The sequence below is a fragment of the Passer montanus genome, unplaced genomic scaffold, assembly GCF_014805655.1.
Source record: "Passer montanus isolate IOZ18808 unplaced genomic scaffold, ASM1480565v1 scaffold10, whole genome shotgun sequence".
Taxonomy (NCBI): domain Eukaryota; kingdom Metazoa; phylum Chordata; class Aves; order Passeriformes; family Passeridae; genus Passer; species Passer montanus.
This window is the reverse complement of record NW_024356505.1, coordinates 38262562-38286152: the sequence shown is the minus strand read 5'-3', so window position 1 is coordinate 38286152 and position 23591 is coordinate 38262562. Positions and strand designations below refer to the sequence as shown.

Here is a 23591-nt window from a genome sequence, read left to right as displayed (position 1 = left end):
AGCCCACGAGCTCAATGTTTCATGGCTACAAACAAGATCATAAAGGCACATGCAAATAGTGGTAAGGCTTTTCCCTGTATTCCAGGAAGTGGAATTGAAAAAAAATTGAAATTAGTTCCCCACTAAGGAGCAGGGATACACCTCCAGCAAGCCAGCCCCCACGCTCATGTCCCTGCAGAGCTGCTGGAGATGCAGATACAAAGGTTCATTCATGGGCACTGGGTGCTTTCAGTGTGGAAATGGCAAATGCTGAGTTCACTGCATGTAACCTGAGATGCAGATTGAGTCTGTAGTTAAATGTCTGAGAAGAGCTGAAATTATTTCTTGACATGCCTCCCTGGGGCTCAGAAGAGCAGCCGACTTCACAGTGATCTTTTGTGTAAATCTTGATGTGCTCTGAAAACATCAGGGCTCCCTGGCCACAGTACAGCCTGCAGCATGAAGGCCTGTTGCTGCAAACTTTAAACACAACAGATTCTATCTATGGTTAGCTTATCTTAAGCCACTTGTAGCTCCTGTTCAAAAAATATCTGAGTTATGTAGAACTTTTTAATGTATTTATCACTGTAACATTTCTCACTTAGAGCAGTGTAGCCCCATTTTTTTATAAATGGGAAACTGAGGCACTGAGAGACCAAGTGACTTAGGGCTGCACAAGTGATCTCTGATGGGGCAGATGGTTGCAGCCAGGTCTCTCTGATCACCTACTGGCACTATTTTTCTCCTCTTCAAACTCTTGCTTTCCTTAATGACTCTTCAACTAAAACATTCATTGAATTCCATTATTTTTTCCCTGAAATAGCCACAGCCAAATCCTCAAGGGCATGAGAAAAAAAAAGCATCTATATCTTCAAAGTGTAACCTCTGTACCCATAAAATCTTTGATGATGGAAGCAACTACTTAATGACCAGTTCATGTAGTACCATAGCCATGCCCTCATGGCACACTCCAGGAGAGAGAGTTGTGCACTTTCTGTGGCAGCGATTTTCTGTCAAGAATTGTGTGCCAGCAATGAGAGAAACGATTGTCCCTCTGTAGGGAGGGACAGGTCAGCACAGGTGAGGTCACACCTCAGGTGCTGTGTCCAGTTCTGAGCCCCTCACAACCAGAAAGTCATTGAGGGGCTGGAGCATGTCCAGAGAAGGACAACAGAGCTGGAGAAGGGTCTGGGGAGTGAATTCTGTCAGCAGCAGCTGAGGGAGCTGGGGTATTTAGCCTGGAGGCTCCAGGAGAGACCTTCTCACTCTTACAGCTCCTGCCAGGAGGGTGCAGCCAGCTGGGGTCAGGCTCTGCTCCTGGGAAACAGAGACAGGACAAGAGGCCATAGCCTCAAGGGGCATGAGGGGAGGTTCAGTTTAGACATCAGGAATTTCTTCATGGTAATGGTTGTTAAACATTGGAATGGAGGCCCAAGGAGGTGGCAGAGTCACCATCCCTGGAGGGGTTCAAGGAATGAGTGGATGTGGCACTCAATAATCAGTGAAAGATTGGATTCAATGATCTGAGAGGTCTGTTCCAGCCTGAATGATTCTGTGATTCTGTATTCCTCACAGTGAATGCAGCTAAGAGACCAGCTCTGGCAGTGTCCTGTTCCTGTGTGCAGGATGTCTGTTGGGATTTGCTTTTGTGCAGCTGTTTCTGGCAGGATCAAGGGAAAGGGGTGGGAAAGGGCTCAGGTGTCTTCTCTCATCAGCCATGTCTGCATCAGTAGCTCTTCCCATTTACACAAGGAGCTCCATCACGAGGTAGGACACACCATGAATGTTTCCAAGTAAATACAATCCTGACACCCAAAGAAATGCCAGACACACAACAGCAGGCGGAGAGCAGCCTTCCAGCTGCTGCCACTCACTCAGCAGCAATTTCCCATTGTGACCAAGAGCTCTCCTCTCCTCTCCTCTCCTCTCCTCTCCTCTCCTCTCCTCTTTTTTTTAACCTTTAATATTTTCCTCACCTCTTTTTTTCATTCTCTGTCCTTCAGCTTCCTTTCTCATATTCACTACCTGCTGTTGTAATTTTAAAATATTTTAATTGACCATAAAAATTGCACAAAGACCCTGATCCAGGAAAGTGACTTGACACACACACAGAGCTTTAAGTGCTCCACTACTGTTGACTCCAACAGAGCTGCCACTGTGCTTCAATCCAACCACACATTTAAGTGTTTTCCTGGATCAAGGCCATCACCACACTGACATCAGCCAGAACAAAACAGCACCTGAGATTCAGCAACATAAAAACATAGCAACCCCAACCAAGGCCAGGGCTGTAACCTTCAGGTTACTTTTCCTCAGTGCCTTTTGTCATTGCTGACTCTGTTATGGCTACACTCAGAATCCCTTCTGCAAGCATGCACTGGAAGCAGTGTTTAGGAACAACCCTGCTTAAGCCAAGGCTTTCTTACACTTTCAGAATTTGCCTGGCCTGTTTTGCTAGATCAGGCTTTTGGACAATAAAGTCCCCAGGGCAAAAAGCATGTTTATTTTTCTGCTTGAATCATATGTGCTTATATACCACAAAATAGCAGGTAGGAACTTTCTGTTCAGAGGTACAAGGAAGAAGATTCTCTGCATACCACAGATGACCTGATTTGGGCAGTTGTAAGTGAAAAAGTATGATAGATCAAAATTTCAAAAGTCCAAGGTATTAACCTTAGCACTGGCATTTTACTGTAACCCTAAATATGCAAAACCACTAAAGTAATCCCTCTCCTCCTGAATTCTGCTCCCTCCCTTTTTTTTGCTAACCTTCTGCCTCCATTACTTTTTCTCTTTTATTCTCTGTTGATTACTTCACTGGTTTACACTTCAGCTTATGAGTTCCATATGGTTGGAGCCTTGTCCTTTGTTAACCATAAAATAAGATTATGTACACCTTGGGCCCTGTACAAATCATTATTGTCTTCCTATAAATGTCTTCCACATGGCCCCACCCTCAGTTCCAGCTGAGAACTGAGCTGCTGTTGTGAACAAGCTCAAAGAATAAATATTTTGCATTCATTTCACCAGCACAATGGAAACATTTTTCCAGGCTGCTGCCAAGATGGTATCTAGTGCTCCTCTGACTCAGCAGCCCATGCAGCTGACTTTCAAATGGCCAAACTTGCTTGATTGTAATCTTAAAAGAAAAGAAAAAAAAACAAAACCAACAAACCAAACCACAACAACCAGCTGCATTTTTAAAGAGCTTTATTGCTCTCCTCTTGCACAAGCAGGTAGTGACAGTATAAAATGTGAAAGCTGGGAGAAAGAAGCAGTGAGCCCTTTTTGGGATATCCCCTTTTATCTCTTCCAACTTCACCAGTTTATTTCATCCAATCAAAGAAAGGGATTGGGGAATGTTGTGAGGAAGTGAGAAAGAAATATGACTGCTTTACACAGAAAATTTCCTCTTGGTATCAACAAGCCTTTTAAATTCTTTAAAGCTTTGTTGGCCATTAAAGACTGCATCTAAAAATAAAATATAAACAAAACTGGGTTAAGAGAGAAGAAGATGGCTAGGAATTCTAAGAGTTCCCTTCCGTATAATTTTTTCCTTATTCTTGTGTTACTTTCCCTCTAGTCCAATCCAGAAGCAGGAAAGGTGCAACCAAACAGGCTCAAAGCTGTTTATCTCTCCTCCATTCTCATGGGAAAGCTCTGCTCTATAATCCCTACTGCTTTGTGAATAAACAGCCCTGATGGTGAATAATTTTAGTGTTCCAAAATTGTTCAGATACAGCTGGGAAGAAGGTGTCAGTGACCCTGCATGAAACTGCAGCTTTATATTAAATCACAGAGTAAGCATCTGGCTTCTAATCACTGATGCAGGTTACTCCTACCAGAAGTTCTGATATTCTAAGCAGAATAACAGGATGCTTATTAAATTAACAAGTCTAGAATTCAAGATAAACCGTGCCATGAGAAATCAGTTCAATGGGTAAAATGAGGCTGTCCCTCCAGCACCCTCTTACATCATGGTACTTAACCAAAAGATATCTATTTATACAGACACACGAGGCCAGATCCTCAGCTTTAGCCTTTTTATACCATGCACAGTGCAGGATTTAGGGTGATAAAAGTAATTTAGGTTTAAGTTACTAACTCAGTCTTCAGGGTGCTGGGGTCAAGATTTCGGTACCAATGAGTATCTTAAAAAAGCCCCAGAGATGCTCTAGTTTTAATTGCCTTAGCTACTTATAGCCTTATGAGAGCTGTCAAAGCAGCTGGGAATTGATTGGACTCAGCATTCTGGCTATTCATCCTTTTCACCCTGCCTTCCTCCTTTTGATCTAGGACTAGGAGGAACAGGAATTGTAGGACTTCATGTCATTAAAATAAATTCTCCACTGAGTGAACCCATGGATAGCTGATTAAATTATTTCTGTAGCTGCAGAAGAAGCCACAAGTTGACACAGACACAGCATTTCCTTAGGGCAGAAAAAATTATCTTTATGCAAAAAATTTTCTCTGCAATGTAAGATTGATTGTATGAATCTGGACACTGCAACCAGAATACAAATATATGAGGACACCAGTGTTTCAGGAGGTTGTGGTTGAACATTTTTTCTTTTAAAACCAGTAAGTAGCTTAAAAAACAAACAAAAAAACCCCAACAAATTAACCAATATAAAAGGATAGCAAGATGCTTTTTGCATAGTCTAAATACTAAAATGGGAGAAAAACTCCAAATGGGATACAAAAGATATGACTAATAGGGTGAAAAGAAGTGAGGAAACAGAATATTAATAAAATGGGAGCTGTGATTAAAAAGTAGTGTGATATAGCTGAAGCTTTGTGAAGTTCAGGTTCATTTACTCTGCATGCCCCACTAAACCTCACTATGGACTTTCCAATCATATTAAATAATGAAATTATATTTCATTATTATGTGAACTTATATTTGGTTCAGTGGAGGCACCATCATGCTCTGTCAAAGGGGACTGAAATCAAATCAAGTGGGCTCCAAACATTCTCCCAGCAGTATTTTCATAATTGTTGTAGGGTTCATCAAGAGTGATTACTTCACTAGTTTTGCAAGTAATTAGTTATGTGCTCACTATTGAGAAATATTTTAAATTTAAACACATTTTCACATGGATAGCAACAGCTCCCATAGGGGAAAGGGATTAAAGAAGGATAGCTGGTTACAGCTCCTGGGATCTTTTAGGGGACACAATCACCTCCCAGGAGTGCTGCTGCTCAGGCATTTAAAAGGAGCCTGGACACAGCAGCACTGCCAGAGCTTTGTCCCTGGTAAATGACAGCCTTTGGGGCTCTAATTTTGGTGATCAGTTTACTGTGGTGTGAATCACAGTCATGTCTTGGCACACTCATACACTGCCTTAAACCACACAAATACTAAAATAAGGAGTTCTGGTACATTGGAAAACTGGATTCTTTTTTTTTCCCAGCCTGTACTATTTTTTTTTTAATATGTTTTTTAAGACCACCTCAGAATCAGAGAACACTTTTCTGTTCTCCTCATCAGATTTCAATCTCTGTAGTCACCCAGCAGATCATGGAGCTCTGATAGGTGGCATGGCTTTTTGGAGAGAGCCAAAGCAAAGGACCTGCTGCACACATCCTGCTTCCCAGGCTCCTTGCCAGCACAGGGTGTGATGCAACAGCCTCTCTCACTCTGAGCAAGTTAACAGCCCTGTTTTGGAGTTTACTACATTTTGGCTAAGAAACAGCATGAATAGCTTCACAGGGAAGTGCTCCTGTTTAACAAGTGAGTAGCTGCAGCAACAATCTGGTTTCTCCCTTTTATCCAGGGCTGGAAGAGAGTCCCAGCTGTACATGATATCTCTCCTCTCCCATATGCTGGAGCAGCAAGGACTGTGCAAAATGAATACAGACCAGACTCCCTTCTGTGTGCTCTGTCTGCAGTTTTAGCAGGATTCACTCACACAAGCTAAGAGTAAGTCTCTGACTACCTCCTGGCTGACTTTTCCTCTTGTTCAGAACATTCTGGGAAATTACTTGGCTTGGAAATTCTTTGGAGGACAGTGGCTCACCACAAGATCATATGGAAAGGACTATTTTTTGTAGGCATGTTCTGCCTTTGTCACCTCTTGCTAGCAGAGGATACCCCAGCCTTGTTTTCCACCAAAAGAGACCTCTCCAGTCTGGAGGCAGCACCTTCTGGCCTGGGCTCCTCTCATGCTGGGAAAGGAGCATGAGGCAGCACAGAAATGCTTGTGTTTGCAGCGAGCAGTGCTATTTTCACAGTGCCTTATGCATCAGGGGAGGAAGAAAGGATGAAAGAAAAGGATACAGCCACTGTGGGGGTCCCAGTTGTTGGTTTCTCTGGGTCTGGATTGAAGGCACTGAGACTGTAGTTCATGTTCAGACTCAAGTGTTTGTTATTTCTTATCAGTAAAACAGGCTCACTACTGTGAGTTCAGCTTTTCATTAGAAGGCACAAAATGGCCACAATCTCTTGTTCCAAGGTCTTTTAGGACTAAACTACCCAATTAAGAACTGACACCTAGATTATTTTCCCTTTTAACCCAATAACTGATCCCAAAGACCCCTCAATGTGGACTTTTCTGCTCAATTACAAAATGCCACCCAAACCCATGAAGAAGGAGGAAGAAGCAGCATGAAGAAGGAACCCAGGACAGCACCCTGTGCCCTCCATCCTGCTTCCATCCACAACATACTAAAAACCCAAAACCTAAATTTCTCACCAAGTGACACACTGACACTACTCTCTGTAATCTATTTCACACTTTTGTGGATTTGGTCTATCTTGAAGTGTAGGAAACTTTCTCCATTAATGAAGGTCAAAGTCAGTGCTCCCCTGGGGGTCAGGGCACCCCAGAGCAGACACAGAAATATTCCCAGTGCTCTGGGCTTCCACAAGCCACATAATGCCCAATGTACCACGTTCCACTTCAAAATACAGACAAGGTGGAAACAGGGCAAACAGGTTTGGTACTGAATTTGCAACCTCTCTGCATTTTTATCATGGTTCCCAATGTCACACTAGAGAAGAGTTATCATTTACCACTTACTGCCTGCAGGTTACACCATCCAAACAACACAAGACCAAAGTACAGAATAGTGAGCTGCATTGTGAGAAACCAAATTGCTCCTTTGCCATTTAATGCAGCACACAGTAAACTTTAGGCACACCTTTGATCTCTTATCAGCTGCATCTCTCATTATAACCTTCAAACTCAGCCACCAGGAACACCTACACATGCAGGGGAGAGGCTGGCAGAGCTGCTGCACTGGTGTGTGACAGCCCCAGCAGCTCCAGCTCGGGCACCTGGCGGTGCCTGGATCAGAAATGCAGCTCCTGGAGTCAACCCCTTCCTTCCCAGGCAGCTCCAGAGGCTCCTCAGCCCCTGGATCTGATTCATCCCCTGCAAACGCCTCTCTGGGCATGCAGACACAACAGGAGCTACTGCACTCCCAGCTTAAGCAGCTCAGAAAGGTTTCTAAAGTTAGGTGGGATAAATCCAGACCTTGGTGATTACCACGGACACCCATTTAGCATGAGGTTAATTGCTCAGCTTTGTGTACTGTGTTGTCTTGCTGAAGGAGGATCTCCCTCTCTCAGGAACTGTCTCCCACTATTTATTTCCCTCCCCAGAACTGAAGGCTGAAAAATCACAAGAAAATACCCACTGTTGGAAGTGCTACTGAAACATGAAAGGTTTTGGCTACATCTGCTGGGAAATAAGTATTTTTATTCTTCTCTCCATGTCTTCTCTCTTACTGAACAGATTTAACCATTCTGCACCCAAGTCTCAGAGAGGTCAAAAACAATTTCAGAACCAGCTTCAAATGCCATTAATTATAAAAATGGGCTAAGATTAATTCCAAGTCCTGATACTATATGTCTTCCTATAGTTATCTGTTCTTCTTAATAATATTTCCAGGTCTGGAAATATTATTTAAAGAGTTCCTCTTTCCTACTGCAATATATATGGCAATCATGATTCATTTATAATAGTTCTAGGGTCTCACACATTATCATTACCAGTTAAGCAATGTAATAAGTAAATGAGATTTAAGTTGACAGAAGCCTGTAGATAAGAGTCATTCTCATTTGAGATGTCAGCATAGAAGATTCCATATCATTGAACTGATCACCTAACAGCATGGCCACATTTATCATCAAATTTATAGTGTGTTTTTAAAATAACTGAAATTGTTCTGCCAGCAAATAGTGATGTAAAGTGTAAAGAAGAAATTGAGTTTGCCTCTTACAGATTTGTTTATGGCACATGATTGTGAAATCATGTATTTATTAACACACAGCTCAGCATAAATGAAATGTTGGAAATACAGTACTCAAATCTAGAATGTTTGTATAGTGCTGTTGTATTTGCAAAGGAATGTTGGGTCAATAATTTGCAGGAATCAAAATACATGACAGTGCTGAGGGAACACTCATCAGCTTCAGATTCATGTCCTTCTGCAGGATCTCAGCCTTTCTCTCTAACAGTTTCTCCTAGAAGAGAATGGCAAATCTAATCTCTCTTTTCAGTCTCTGTTGAAAATTAAACATCCAGAGCTTTGCTCCTCACTGCTCTGTGGCTGCTGACATTTATTGCCAAGTAAACCAAACCCCTAATGATTCACTGGCAGCCCTGCACACTCACTGCTCCCAGACATCAATGAGTACAGAGGGTACCAGACAATCAGGTGCTACACATCCCACATATTTCTGTGTCTTCTGAGCAGGAGAGAACTGAGTCCAGCATTCTGAGTTACTCCTCAGACTCCCTCTTGTACATATATACAACCACAACTGTTCAAAAAAACCTGCTGAGAATTCTGTTTCTTTATTCTGGCATCTTCTGCTCAACTTCATGTTGTCTGAATCAGCAAATAATCAAAAACAAAACAAACTTTTCAGTCTTTCAGTCAGTGGAATGTGCTAAGATTATGCTGTTTCCTCACTTCTATTCTAACAGGTACAAAAGACTCTTCTGTAGCTGCATAGCACAGATGAACACATTCATATGCAAATAATATGACTGATTGAGTAAAACCTACCCAAAATATTTTTGTATCCTATAAACCTTTGGGTTTAATAATTTCTGCATCCCAAGAATATACTGACATGGAAAGGCAGTGAGCTGGCTGCAGAAACGTTACTGCTGGAGTTCCCTAACTATAAATGTAGGACTTATTTTATTTAATACTTCAATTATTTACTTTTGCATAGCATAAAAACAGAAAGTCTGTAATTTGTAGGGAGAGTTTGGCTTGCTTGATCTGAAAAAACAAAAGTTGGCTACTGGTACAACAGGATGTAGCAAACAATGAATGAAAAAGGCCATTAATTATAAAAGCAAATAGTCTTAACCCATGAAAAAACTATGTTGAAAATCAGAGACTTCCTCAACTTTACAGAAGGGGCCCCCAAAATAGGGCAGGTGTTTTATGGGATGTGTGTGAATGACTTGAAAGCAGCAGATGAGCCCTGATCCAGGACCCAAATGCTTTCAGCATCACAACAGCTGCTGCTGCTGGAGGTACCTCACACCAAAGCAAAAAGGCTTTGGGGTTGCTGTGTTACTGTGTTCAGATCCTGGAACAGCTTTCCCATGGGTGAGTGGGAGGAAACTTCCTGATTTTAAATAAATTACCAAGAGCTGGAATGAAACAGAACCCATGGCTGTTCAACAGAGCAACTGACCTAATGAACCTGTGTGCCCTTTACAGTTCTGGATTTCTAGACACAAAAAATGTTGAAGATTTTATATTTTGGAGAGGAAAAAAGGGAAGAAAAGCTGAGCAAGGCAGATGCAGGGTGGTTTACTCTGGTAACAGATCACGGTCTGCTGGTTCCATGAGTCAGAGGAATGGAAAGATACAGGTAATGGAAAGGAATTAACACAAAAGGAAAAGGGGGCAAAAAGGCAGAGGAGACAGGAAAGGAGAGTGATGCCCCTGAGGCTCAGGCTGGCCAAGGGAGAGGGGAGAGGCACAGACCTGGATATTCTCCAGAGTGTAGTACTGGAGAATATCAGAGGCTGGAATTCATGTGCTCCCAGGAACTGCTGAGTTCATGCACTACCAGGAACTGAAGAAACCACTCTTATGAAGACACCTTTGTGATGTGGGAGGCTGGATAAATGCCCTGGTAGTGCTGCCCTTCTTTTTCTACTCCCTGGGCTGGGGCAGGAGGTGTGATAGCAACGTGTGCTATTAGTCACCAGCTGTCCCAGTCATCTCAGACTCCAGAGGCAGCAGGAACTCAGAGCCCCTGCAGCTCAGACTGTGAATTTCTTTTTTTATATGCTCTCTTTGGCTGCTAACTCTCTCATCAGCTCTTCTTAAGGGAGATAAAAGAAAATCCTAAATAAAATTTTATCCACCTCTAGGGTAGCATCTCAGCAGCGTATCCTGGGATCTGAAGCCATTGCAAAATTCACTTTGAGGGCAGTGTAAAGATTAGTTACCATTTGGATAAATCAGAAGGGACCCACCACCTCTGGATTCCCAGCCAAATCACTTTGAGGGCAGTGCAAAGATTAGTTACCATTTGGATAAATCAGAAGGAGCCACCACCTCTGGATTCCCAGTTCCCTCTCAGCCAAACTCTGAAGTAAACTGAGGTAAAAAGCCTTGTTCTCACTCTGTCCCATATGGACACCCACTCATGGACTGCAGCCCATCAGCTGCAGCACAAGACACAGTCCACACACAGCCCTGCACATTTCCCAGTAGAAAACTGGACACGAGCTTTACTTACAGGTTTTGAGGTAGCACAGGGAGCTGGTGTCATGATGGGAGGCTTGGCTGCACTTTGTGAGGGAGGCAGAGAAAACCTCTGCCCCGTGTCCGGAGGTGAGGAACAGTGAATTCTTGTTTCTGGTCTCTCAGGCTCATGCTTATAGGACTCAAGAGGAAACGTGGGCTGCTTGGTCACTTGTGTTGGGGTAGATGGAGAAGAGGAGAGGCCAGAGGCTGTGAACAACAAAAATGCCCAAAGATCAGTTCAGGTGAAAAGCAGATGGAGATCTCAGCTTTACAGAAATCCTGCATTTTTCATCACATTTTCCCAAACTAAAAGTAGGGATTTCACTTCTTTGTTTATGAAAGGGAATCTGTGCCTTGCCATTAAAACCCTTTTAGGGTGGTTGAACTGTCTGGTCCACTACAGGGAGGTCCAGTGGCAGGATGGGAGTGATGGAGGTTTATTTTGTATTACCCTCCTGTCTGATTGCTTATTTCTAAAATGACACTCAGCAAGGGTATTACTTTATTGTTGTCACTTTAATACTCCTGTGAGTCTCAGGATTACCTTTATCTCATGGCACACAGCTCAAATCCTTTAATGGTTGCTTTTCCTTCTTTTTCATTATTTTAACAGTTTCTCAGCCAGCAGTAAAAATACAATTAGGAGCAGAGACAAAAAAGAAACAGAGCATATTTCTCCTGAGCCTCAGTTTGCTTTCTGTAAAGCTCTTGTACAGCCTTTGTACAAACTAAAATTGTTTTCAGCTGCCTTTGAGGAGAAAGATTGATCATATCTTTTGCCAAAAATCAGTGTCAGCAGCAGATAATTGCTCTTGTGAGCACCCTGTTTTTATTTGACACGTGTGTGTACCCCAGCTGTATTTTTGGTTACATTCCTAGGGCAGCTCTGAATTGTGAACAAACAGATTTAAACTGTGTTTATTACCCATTTAAGAACCAGCAGACATCCACTACCAGTCAGAAAATTCAGGTTCCAACATCTGTGTTTCTGGTTCCATGTACATCAGCAAACCAAGGGTGGTTCTCTGGTGCCAGCACAAACCAGGACAGACCCAGATGCATAAAAACCATGAGGCTGAACTGGGATGTGTATCTTTAAGTGGGCTGTAAGACCTCTGAGTTTGGCTCATTTCTTGTGTTTCCATAGATTTGTGTAGATAATCAGTTCGTCCAAAGGGGACTCAAGCCCATCAAAAGGGGGCAGATTAACGAGCATAAAAGCCCAGGCCACTCAAAGGAGTGTTTGGGAACACAACGTTTCATTTTCCTGGTAAATCTGGCTCCTTGGTGGGAGCTCTCAGGGCTCCACCAGAGATTATTGCACCAGAAGTTTTTTTCCTAAGTTCCTAGACTTGGAACACTGGACATCCAACAACTCAGGGAGGGATCTATTACTTGAAGAAACAATTGCTCCTGACATATCTGGGGAAGAGCTGGCATATTCTGTGTTTAAAGGAATTAACATGCAATATGGGTAACTGTTCTTTACCTATTATTCTTCTTTGAAAACAACTTTTCTTGATGGGTTTTACATAATAAGAGACTTAACTCTATAATAATAGAGTCACTCAGCATGAAACCTGCAAAATAATTAGGCTCTGATGTGTTTTATTAATAGTGGGTTTAGTGGTACAGAGTACTGTATTTATTTCTTTCAAAGAAAATCTTAATTCTCACTGATAAACTTTAGCTTTGCTGGAATCAAAAAGGACCCCCTACTCAGACCCTATCTCTGGTCCTTTTCCAAGCTTGCAGCTGGACTTCCATTTAATTTGATTCTTAAGGAGCCCTGCAGCTCTGGCAGTCAAGCAGCAATACCCCAGGCCCAGAGGGGACTGGGGTTGGAGGCAGGTACAGATGTTGGCAGATGTGACATGACACGGAGTGAGGCAAGATCAACCACCCTGACATTCTGGGTGTCCTCAAGCCCTGCTCATTTCAGGGGACTGCAGAGTGTGTTCCACTTCCTTAAGGACTGAAAGGACACCTAACTTGCCTGCTCAGTTTTTGCTTGCAGACAAATTTAAATAAGCAGTTCTGGGGAAGGTGCTCCTCTGTGTTTTTATTGAACAAATGTTCCCTGAGTGCTCAGACTGGGAGCTGAGATAGCTGCAATCGATGCAAATGGAAAACCACTGAAAGGGAGAAAAACACCATTAGGTCTTTAAGTCTTGCTGCTGGGATGTGTTCATTGTGTGCTAATGTATTCTGCAAGTCCACAAGAACCATTTCCAGTTCCGAGAGGCTCTGCCAGAAGAGCTTTCAGCAGACATACAGAAACCACACACTCAGAGCAAGGCTGGCCTGCCAAGAGCAGAGGACATCTGTAGGACACAGGGACACGTGGATCAAAGGGGACCAAGGAAGTAACACCTCTTACATGCTGTGAAAACTACTGTCACCTCATCACTGACATGTAACAGCCCAGGCAGGACAGAGAGCGTGGTTTCCATCTTATAAGAACATTCACTGGTGGTGAATCTCCCTTTGGATGCCAGCCTTGGATACTTGGCATGAGTTTTTATGGATGAGGAGCATCTGTGACTCCAGCACACTGAGCCTCAGAACTGTTTGTTTCAACCAGGCACTTCAAACATGAAGTACTCGCTGTGAGGCACACCCTAATACATCTGAGATTCAATTTGTCTGTGACTCAGTTTCTGCACAGGGTTGGAAGGAAAAATATAATTATTTTGCAGGGTGCTTGATAAAATTAATGTAATTAAGCTTTTCAATCTTTTATAAGCCTACCTCAGAGTATTATTGGGGTATCTATGTTATTTACATTTGTACAATACTGAGATTGAAGTCATAATCACATAATCACATGCTAAATGTGATTTATGAATATTGCAACAAATTTTTTGTGAATTTTTTATGAATATTGCAACAAAATACTTTTCACTGCTGTGATACAGCCTAACACCCTAAACCTAAGTCCTTTATAAAAGCCTTCCACATCAAAGAATGAAAACCTGTAATAGATCTCCAGAGCAAATCAGTTCAGGAGTAACAAGACTTTGTAGTGACTTCAGTCCTATTGGCCTGACAACTAAACAGCAGCACGGGTGTAAATATATTTTTATCTGTACCTGCAGTGGGTGCCCTGCTCTACTGCAGCAGAAGGAATCCAGTGAAGAGACAAGATACAACTCTACACCATGGCTAAAACCAGTTAATTTGGGAGAATGTGCTTAAAACAATTAAGCAGGGAAAACCAGACAACAATTCAGGATTCTTCTATAATGAAGCTGGAGCAATTCAGTATGTATGTAGGATTTTTGGGAAGAAACAAACGTTGACATTGGCTACAAACCCTACTAGTTTTGGTGACAATATGAACAAAATGTGGTGTTTTCATGTTATGAAAATAAATGGCTGTCCCTTTTTTATAGCACAAAACAATTTTAGAAAAAAATTAAAAGGAGAGAAAAAGGTCTAGCAGATTGGTTGCTGTGTACAAAAGGGTTTGTCCTTTGGGGTTGGAAGTGGATGATCTTTAAGGTCTCTTCCAACCCAAAATATTTGATGATTCAATGATTCTATATTTCCTATTGATTAACCCTATCCAGTCCTGAAACAACCTGAGAGTTTTGCTGCGCTCTGATTCATTCTCACATTACCTTTCTCAGGACAAAACAAGAGCAAACAAAGAGGATAACTCTGTGGTCTCCAAATTGATGAATTGTAAGTACTAACATTTGCATAACAGATTATGCATATGAATAAGAATATTCATGAGATTCACAGGAAGATGTGGTTCAAAACAACTTTCATATTACAACTTCACATGGAATGTGTATGTGAGGTCCTAGCAGAACTAGGTAGCAGACTTGGAGCAGAATGGGCTGTCTCCAGCTGCCTCCCCCCTGTGACAGGGATGGCCCAGCACTCAGTTCTGTGCCCCTATTTGAGCAGCTTCAGCTGGGATCAAGCCACACATCATGGGTTGGATGCAAAAGCCCCAGGGAAGTGCTGCTGGAATGGCAGTGCCCACACCTTTGGCTCAGGTCACACCCAGCGCTGGCTGGTATCGAGCTGGGCACAGACATACAACATCAGTGCTGCTCCTTTCAATTTTTTCTCTAGGTATTTCAAACAACTTCTCGTAAATCAAGCCCTTATTTTGCACAGCATTTAGTTTTTCACCCACCCATTTGGGCACTCTGATCCAAACCAGCCCTCCAGTGCTACATAACAGGAAAGGATGAAGTGCTGCGTTCTCATCCGTGTTCTCCCAAGGGAAGAAGGGTGGATGCCCTTCTACACTTCCTACATTCCCAGGGTGACACCCACAATGAGTTCTGTCACCTACATTTCATGCCTGACCTGGCAGGATGCATCTGGTGGTTTCTGGGAGGCAGGATGCTCACAGCCCAGTGATTCCTGCCAAAGCCTCCCTTTTCATCAACCCTTCTCCAGAAAGAAAAGCAGCTGCTGCCCCCATGAACCTTTGGAGCCACCTACCCCCATAGGATGCTGGAAGGGATTTCAGGGATGTGCTAACACTCTGCAGAGGTTTGGCTTCAGGGAACACTAACAGACTCCTCATTGAGGGCCCTAAGGATGGAGCCAGCAGCCTGCCCTCAAACTTTTAAATTTGTGTACTAAAGTTGCTGAAACTGGAGAGAGTTACTGGCCATGAAAATGAAATCACTCTTTGCACTTTCCCTAAGAAACACTTCAGTATTGTCTCATCCTGTACCTGATCAAACAAATAACAACACTGCTAATACTTAAAGTGGTGGCTAAAACAGTTTTCTGAGTTTATTTATAGGGATGTATTCATTTACCATTTAGAGTGAAACTTCTCAGAAAAAAAAAAAACCAAACCAACAAACAAAAAGACTCACAAAAAACCCACAAAAACCCCCAGCAAAAACAAAACAAAACGTCCTAACCAACCAAAAAAAAAAAAAAACCCAACAAAAAAACCAAACCCCTACAAGAAACCCCCCCCCAAACCAAAACCCCAAAGGAATTTCCATATGCAGTGTCTCCATGTGACACTTTTTGTCTTGACTCTTTCCCAGGGCAGCACTGTCCTTTCATTTGCATTCTCAGCTGGCAGTGAAACAGAGAAGGCACAGGCTGTGGCTGCTGAATTTTAAGTACCCTGCAGCACAAGTGAATCTGAGCTGAGCTGCTGGTTCATTAAGCTGATTCACTCTTCAGACACAATACTATGCTAATTCTGACACATAAGCAAATCAATGCAAATTATGTGAAATGAGGTTTAATGCCACTTAATGTCAGTAAAGCTCTGAACCCATCAGCAGGTAAATGGCTACTGCCTGTTTCCATCCAAACAGTGCTGATGATATTGGCACTAAATGTTGTAAAATACCCGTTAGTTTAAAAAATAATAAATAAAGTCTGAAGAGTAAATCTGAAGAGTTATTGTACCAAAAAATAGCAAGGATACTGCCCAGGAAATTTTCTGCTTTATCTAATACTGTCACTTACACACCAGCTCAGGTGCCTCCCACCATATAAGAATTACAGGTCCTATTCTCAAACCCTATAGCCTGTATCTGTGGTTGACACTGCATCACCCATATAACGGCCAGGCCTTCCAGCCCTTCCAAGCTCCCTGCTTCCAGCTGAGCAGATCTACCCCAGCTGCATTAGCAAAGGCTTTTGTTTCAATCTGAAACAGCTCCATGGATTTCCATGAAGCAGGTACACCACTCAATGGGAAGCTTACTTGTTTCCAAAACCACATTTCTGATGCTTTCATGAATCAGAGGAAGAGAAAAATGCACCTCTTAAGTAATTAAAATACCATATGCTGTCTGAAAATTTCACAGGAAAATGTATAATTTTGTAACTTAAAAAAAATTCTAAAAAAATCTAATTTATTTATAGTAGTTTGAACATAGTAAAAGAAACCACTTCTTAAGTGGTCTCAGCCACAGAAACACCTGACCAACCCTGAAAGCTCCAGCTTTTTCTTCAGATGCTATTTCACACTGTAAAACCAAAGACAAAACCCCACTGGTATCCAGAATTCAGCCTGCTCTACTCCACTTTTTTGGTTTTTTATTTATGTGCCAAAACCACACTTGTGTCTGTGGAATCTGCAAAGTAACACCTTTTCCTCATAAAGCTGAGAAAATCAGGAGCTGAAGAGTTTAATTAGCAAAGTTTTGAAAATTGTTCTTCTTTCTGAAGATTTCAAGGCCCCTTTATGAGGAAAGGCTGATCAGGAGAAACTCTTGGCTGTATCCTTTAAAAAAGATGATGCTGTATCCTCAAAGGAGTTTACTGAAGATCTCTCCTGCAATGATGATTAGGCAGAGGACCTTCCACCTTGCCCAGAACCACACCTTTGTTATCTTATATTTGTTAAATGTACTTGTCAAATCTGGAGGGACTGGACACATTATGTTAGCTCATAAAGCAATAAACACATGAGATCCAAGATCAGAAATCCTGGTGGAGAGCATCCCTCCCAATGGGCTTTTTCTAGTTCTCACTGGCAGCAAGGTTCCAGCCTGGCTTCTAACTACTAATTTTCTGCCAGTGCTTCTCCTTTGTCTTGCAAATACTGGAGGAAAGACCACGGCCAAATAATTCAGAGCAAAGAAAGGGGGATCACTCACAAGCTCGATGGCAAAGAATGGCTTTTTTTGGGACAGCCAAATGCACATTCCATTGCTGTTCGACAGCCTGACAGGTGATGAATGAAGAGGTCCTGGTAATGGTTGAGGTAGTCACTGAATAAGTGCCTGGGCTGGCACGAATAATTAACTTGGCCTGGTAATTATACTGAGAGACTCAGCACCAAGGCTTCGTCAGACACCAGATGGCTGCGGCCAAGACAGAGTCAGAAACACACAACGTGTGCCAGCACAAGTGCCAGTGAGAGGAGAAAAGTACTGACAGAGATCCTCAGCAGGTAACAGCCTGATGGGGGAACATCCCGTAGAACCAGGATGTGGAAACCTCCCTCGTGGATCCCCCTGATGGGGAGACCCCTAAAAGGTTCTGTGCTGGGAATGAGAGATGGATGGGACTTCTGGTTTTTCAGTCTTCAGGTTATTGTTTATCTTTCTCTTATCAGAATCAGCATGCTGTCTACATCTCAGACTTAGCGTACAAAGAGAAGGCACCAAAAGTCACAAGACACACAAATTCAAGGTCTTTTAAAGCTATTTTGTCCAATTAACTCTTAGATGTATTTTATTTCTACCTTTCTACCAATAACTAATTATTTGTCTGTCCACACAACATCTGCATTGAGTTTCTTTCTAACCAATCACTCTGTGCCACCAACACTGAAGAAAATGGAGCAGATGAAGAACAAGAAAGAGATCAGACAACACCCAAAATCCTCAATTTTTTCTCCTCTCTACCTCCATACTAAAAACCCAAATTTGTCACTGTCATATTTTCTGGAAAAATCCCCTTCACCAGGATTTCTCTCCTGGGAAGCTGAGAAGCCTCAGAGAAAAAGGAAAACACGATTATCTCATTTGCTTCTCCTGTGTTTTGCTGCTTTGGAAAACATGTGGTAGGTGATGTTTCATTGGTTTCATGTGAATTGTTTTTACTTATTGGCCAATTATGGCCAACTGTGCCAAGGCTCTGGAAAGGGTCATCAGTTTTTCATTAATATCTTCTATCCTTCTGTCTGTATCCTTTCTGTATTCTTTAGTATAGTTTTAGTATAGTTTTAGTACAGCATAATATAATATAATATAATGTAATGTAATGTAATAATAAATTAGCCTTCTGAGAACATGGAGTCAGATACATCATTTCCTTGCCTTTGTCAGGGGACTGAGGAGATACAAGACAAACTCTTGAGTTTTTCACCCTGTGATAAACTACATTACTATCTATTTCACACACTCATAGATTCCAATTCATCCCAAAGTCTTGGAAACTTTCTCCCTGGATGAAGGCTAAAAGCAGTGTTCCCCTGGCGATCAGGACTTCTCAGGACAGGAAGAGAAATATTCCCTGTGCCCTGGGTTCCAGCACCAGGGGGAGGTTTGGGCAGGAATCTCCATGAGCAACACACACATGAGCAAAGAATGCTTCACCCTCCTGTGCATCCATCACCCACGGAGCACGGGGTCAGGAAGTTTGCAGACATCAGTCAAAAATAGGTTAGAAACTGTTGTAAAATAGTTGATAATTGTTAAGCATGTACTGTTAAAAAGTTTGGTAACTGTATTGTAAAAGGGATTAAAAGGGTAGTTATAAGAAATAAGAAATGTGGTGTATTGTATTACCCTAAGTGAAGTGTATCCCTCCTCCAGGCAAAACGAGCCAGCCCGGACAGAACTGTTCTGGGCCAATCAAGGGCCTTAAACCTTCATGCAAACGAAGGATCCCAACGGAAACCAATCCAAAGGAACAAAAAACAGCATAAAAAGGGGGCATCCGACCCAGTTCCACCTGGAACATCGGGAACATCGCTGCTCAAGAAAGGAAGAGGATCCAGCGCCGGCGCTGCAGCATCCTCGCTCCTCGGGAGCGCTCCTGCTGCACCCGCGGGCCCCCTTGCTTTAGGTCTTACAATAAATGCTGAAATCACTTTAGGACCGGGAGTGTGTTCCGTTTTTATCAGCTTTTCACTTTGGCCAGGCAGCTCTCCTGGAGGAGGGCCACGTCCCGAAGGGCTCCTGCGGCACACGGAGCCGGGACTGCGGTAATGGGATGCGACATCCCGCAGCCGCTGCCTGGGGACCACCGCTGGGCTGGAACAAAAGCCAGCCGAGCAGCGCTGCCATACCCAGCCGAAAAGTCACTAAAATGAAAAGGAATCGCTCCTTCCATTCAAACCGGGCTGCAGAGACACACGGCATCTATCTGTGCAGACCCCGCGCTCCTGATCCCAGCCGGAGCAGCGATGAGTGAGGAGCCAAAAGGAGCCAAAGGCAGCCCAGGAGAAGGAGCCACGTGCCCTTATGGATGTGCTGGAGCTGCTGAAAGCAAAGCCCAGTGCCTTGCCAGGCACAGCCCCCAGCACAGGCAGGGGCTCCCATGGCCCTGGCCACAGCCGGCTGCTGGGAGGAACAATGCCTACAGCGGGGCGCCTTTATTTACTTAATACACCACCTGGCATTTAAACTTTCACTGGGTACTTTGTGTTCAGAGCCCTTAATGAAGTAACTTTTGTTTTCTATTCTAGCAAAGAGGCTGACTGCTCCGGCGGGCATTTAACAGCGCTTTCCACATTAACCTCTGTTGTCCTATCCAGGCTTTCTTCTGCTTTGAGCCAAGCTGAGCTAAATGCTTCCCTGCCATTACAGAAAGCTGCAAGTTGCCTGTCTTTGGAGACACTTTGGTCGCCAGAACTCTCTGCCCCTCCATCACCCTGCCCAAGATTAAAATCAAATTAAGCCGTCCTCTTGCTGTGACTCTCCACACTCTTATAAATGAAGTACTGTTATGGTACCCAGCCATGAAATGAGGCTGCTAGAACTGCTTTCTGCATCTCTCCTTGGCTTTGCACAGCAAAGTTCTCAAAGCACAACCATCATCATCACTGCTCCCGTTCTGCTTCTTCGTTGCTGTGTGCAAAGTTCTTCATGGACAGACAGGGAAACAGAACCCTGCCCGGAAGGGTTTGCATTTTGACAGGCAAAGGAAAAGAGGAGGAAAATTAGAGGGAAAAGGTGGGAGGAGGAATGCTGCATGCACGGTATATAAAGACAAGTTTGGAAGCAATTACTTGCTCTGATGCTTAATTTCACATTTAGGGATTTCATCTTTAATCACTGCAATAAATGTCAGCTTTTTGAAGCAGATGCTTGAGGGGTTGCAGAATGAGGTAGGCTGTTGCTTCACCTATGATTTATGATACGTTCATCCAGTGTATATTTTTTAAAAAATTAGGTAATTGAGGCAAAGATTTTTTTGCAATAAAGCAGCACCTTAACCACATCCTCATTTCTGTAACACACTAAAGCAGAGGAACGCCCCGTGGAATCGAAAAAAAGCTTCAAACATTTTACAAATATGTCATTAGAGGTGCAAGTTGACGAAAAGAACAGTCTAAATCAGAGTCTGCAGAACCCCACTGGAATCCCTGTGGGGGATTTCATCTGCACAGTACATGCACTCCCTGTGTAACAGCGAGAGACAGAATATTAATGCACATAGAGACCAGGAGGGCATCTATTAGCAGGGCAGGCATGGCAGCTCCAGGGCTGGTGCCAGGGGAATGTGCACTGTACTGTGCATGCAGCTAAAGGCTGTGATCACACTGTGATGCTTCCCAAGGTTGGGAATAGCAGGATACAAGGCTATCAGGGCAGAGACTTCAGGACCCAGGCCCCGGGACCTGTTCTCTATTTAATCCATTGGTTTATGTTAGCCTCAGGTTCCTACTCTTGCAATGAATAGGATAGCTCCAGAGGTGCCAGTAATAGCACCAGAGGTACAGCTGGAATGCCAGTCTCACAGCACAGTTTAATTTTGTTTATTTTCTGCAGTGTTTACAAGGGCACTGAGCTGCGAGTAATTAAATATTTGCAAAGTACTCCAAATCCTCAGGAAAGCTGTAGCTAAAGAAAGAAGACATAATTTGACATTTCTTTGCCTCTGATACTAATTTTTTTAAAACCTTCTATTTTTTTAATTTAAAAGAAAGAAGAATCTCTCCTTCTAGCTCTTTTCAAAATTCAGCAAGAGTCCAAGCACTGCTTCAGCCAGTGGCATTTGCCTCTTCCCACTGTGTCTGAGTCACACCTGTGCCTCATCATAATTCTTCTCTTGCTAACCTGGGAATTAATCTTTTTGTGCACATATGGCATGGCAGAGACAACTCAGTGCTCTCTAGCACACCTACCAAAGCCTTCTGAAGAAATAACTAATGACTTCATGGCTCTTGTTTGATTGAAAATAAATTGCTGTGGGACTGCTCCTGCTCCTTATGCCACTTGCTGGTATAATTTCCACTGCCTTAGTTGGTACTGGATGGTGCTTTTAGCAGAACATTAGTGCAGTAAATAGCTGCTTTCTCTAGGCACCAGCTGGCACAGAACTTCCCCTCCCCTTCCCTTGAAATGATCCATGCAGCACCAGCTTTCTTCTGCCTTTCACTATCAGATCTCAAGGTGATGTGGATGACAAAGAACCTCAGGCCTTCCTCCTTCTGGTTAGTTCTAAACCAGACTGGTTTCCAGTGCAGAACAAACACTCCTCTTGGCACGGGTAGGCAGCAGAGGGAAAGGGGCCAGGAGCAAAGCACAATCACTTTGAACACTGGCATTGCTGGTTTTTACCCCTGGAAGTGTTCAGTGTCCCAAGTTCTCCTGTGGGGCAGAGTTGTCCATCTAGGATCTGGTTGAGGGCACAAGGGTGGGAAAAGGAGGGAAGACAGCTGCATAGCCATGCACCAAGCCCACAAATATATCAAAGCTCTGAACTGGGATGCACTTATCAACCACTGGCAAGTCCATGCTGCCCATACATGAGGAATCAGTTACCATCTTATTTTCTTTTCCCAGCACAGAAACTGGGTAAGATTAAAATCAAATTAAGCCCTGTCCTCTTGCTGTGACTCTCCACACTCACCAATAAAGTACTGTTATGATACCCAGCCATGAAATGAGGCTAAGGAGCAGCAATATCACATCTGTACATTTAAACTTCAGGATGGAGCCAGGAAATACTCCAAGAAGCTGTCCAAGGGTTACCAGAAGATATTTCTACAGAGTTTTAGATGCTGGTGTTGCCACAGCTGTGAAATCAAACAGGCTTAGCAAGCATTTGCTACCTGCCCAAGAGAGCCATGAACACTTGGGCCCATCCTGCTTAAGGAGTTCAGCCAGAAATGAATCCCTACTTTGTTAACCTAACCCTAAAGGGAATTTCAAACTCATACCTGGATAAATATCAGTTACATGGAATGAAGAAAAACTCAGCTTGGGATGTTCAATGATCCTATCAAGTAAAACTCCATCATCTTATTCTTCTTACTTGCCCATGAATAAAATAAAACTCATGGGAGAGGACAACATTTCAGTGATGTCCATTGCAGTGGATCAACCAACACCTGGTGTGATTTCATGTCTCTGTTGCCAAGTGTTTATATTGTCTGCAACATTTCTGATATTTCTGCACCAGCTACAGGGCACAGGGTTGGCCTGTGCCTTCCCAGCCATGTAGAGTTCCTTCCCTCCTGATCTTCCTCCTTCTTCTTCAGACCAACCATCTCCTCTCCCCTCCATGTTTCCTGCTAAAATGTCATATCTGACTCTCCATTTCAGGACCAGTACAGACTGATGCTACAAGAATAAGTTAGAGGAATTCCTCACGTTTAATTTTTTCTTGCAATTTCATCTTCAACATGCAGGCTGGTTTAGACCTATCTCCTCCACTTACCAAGACAACAGAGTGCTTGCAAGACCAGCCCCCAAAAGCAGGCACAGGGGGGCTTTCTTTGCTTGGCTGCCCAACAGGAGCTGATTCCTCCTCTCAACACCCAGCCCTGTGGTGCTGGAAACCTCTGGCAGGAAAGGACCTGAGAGCCCTTTGGCAGAATAAGGTTTTCCAAGGGCTAGCCAGGCAGTTTGCATCTCCAGGAAATCCCTCCCCTGTCATCCAACCCCAGCTTCACCCCACAGCCCATCCCAGGTCACTACTACTGCATGCCTCCAGCACAAAATACAGTCACTTTCCTGGCTTCTTCTACTCCCCAGAGCTGTCATCCTGCTATAAAAAAAAGTGAAAACACAGGAGCCAAAAGGACTTGGCATGTTGGGAATGAATACCTCAAGAGCAGAGCAGGCTTGTGGGAGCACAGGACACCTCCATGCCAGAGATTCCCCTGGCTCAGTGGGAAATGTGATTTATTTCAGCAGATCCACCCCTGCCCTTTCATTCTGCTCCTCTCCATCACTCCAGTTCTCATCTTTTGC

General features: G+C 43.3%; 1 protein-coding gene across 4 annotated transcripts in view; it reads right to left on the bottom strand.

Annotated features, from left to right (window-relative positions):
• Positions 1-23591, bottom strand: part of PRKAG2 (protein kinase AMP-activated non-catalytic subunit gamma 2) — a 210675-nt gene that overhangs the window by 56243 nt on the left and 130841 nt on the right. For all 4 annotated transcript variants that reach the window (XM_039705326.1, XM_039705336.1, XM_039705353.1 and 1 more), the window contains one exon: positions 10703-10917. In XM_039705326.1, coding sequence (XP_039561260.1) covers positions 10703-10917 — 215 coding nt within the window. The remainder of the gene's footprint in view (positions 1-10702; positions 10918-23591) is intronic.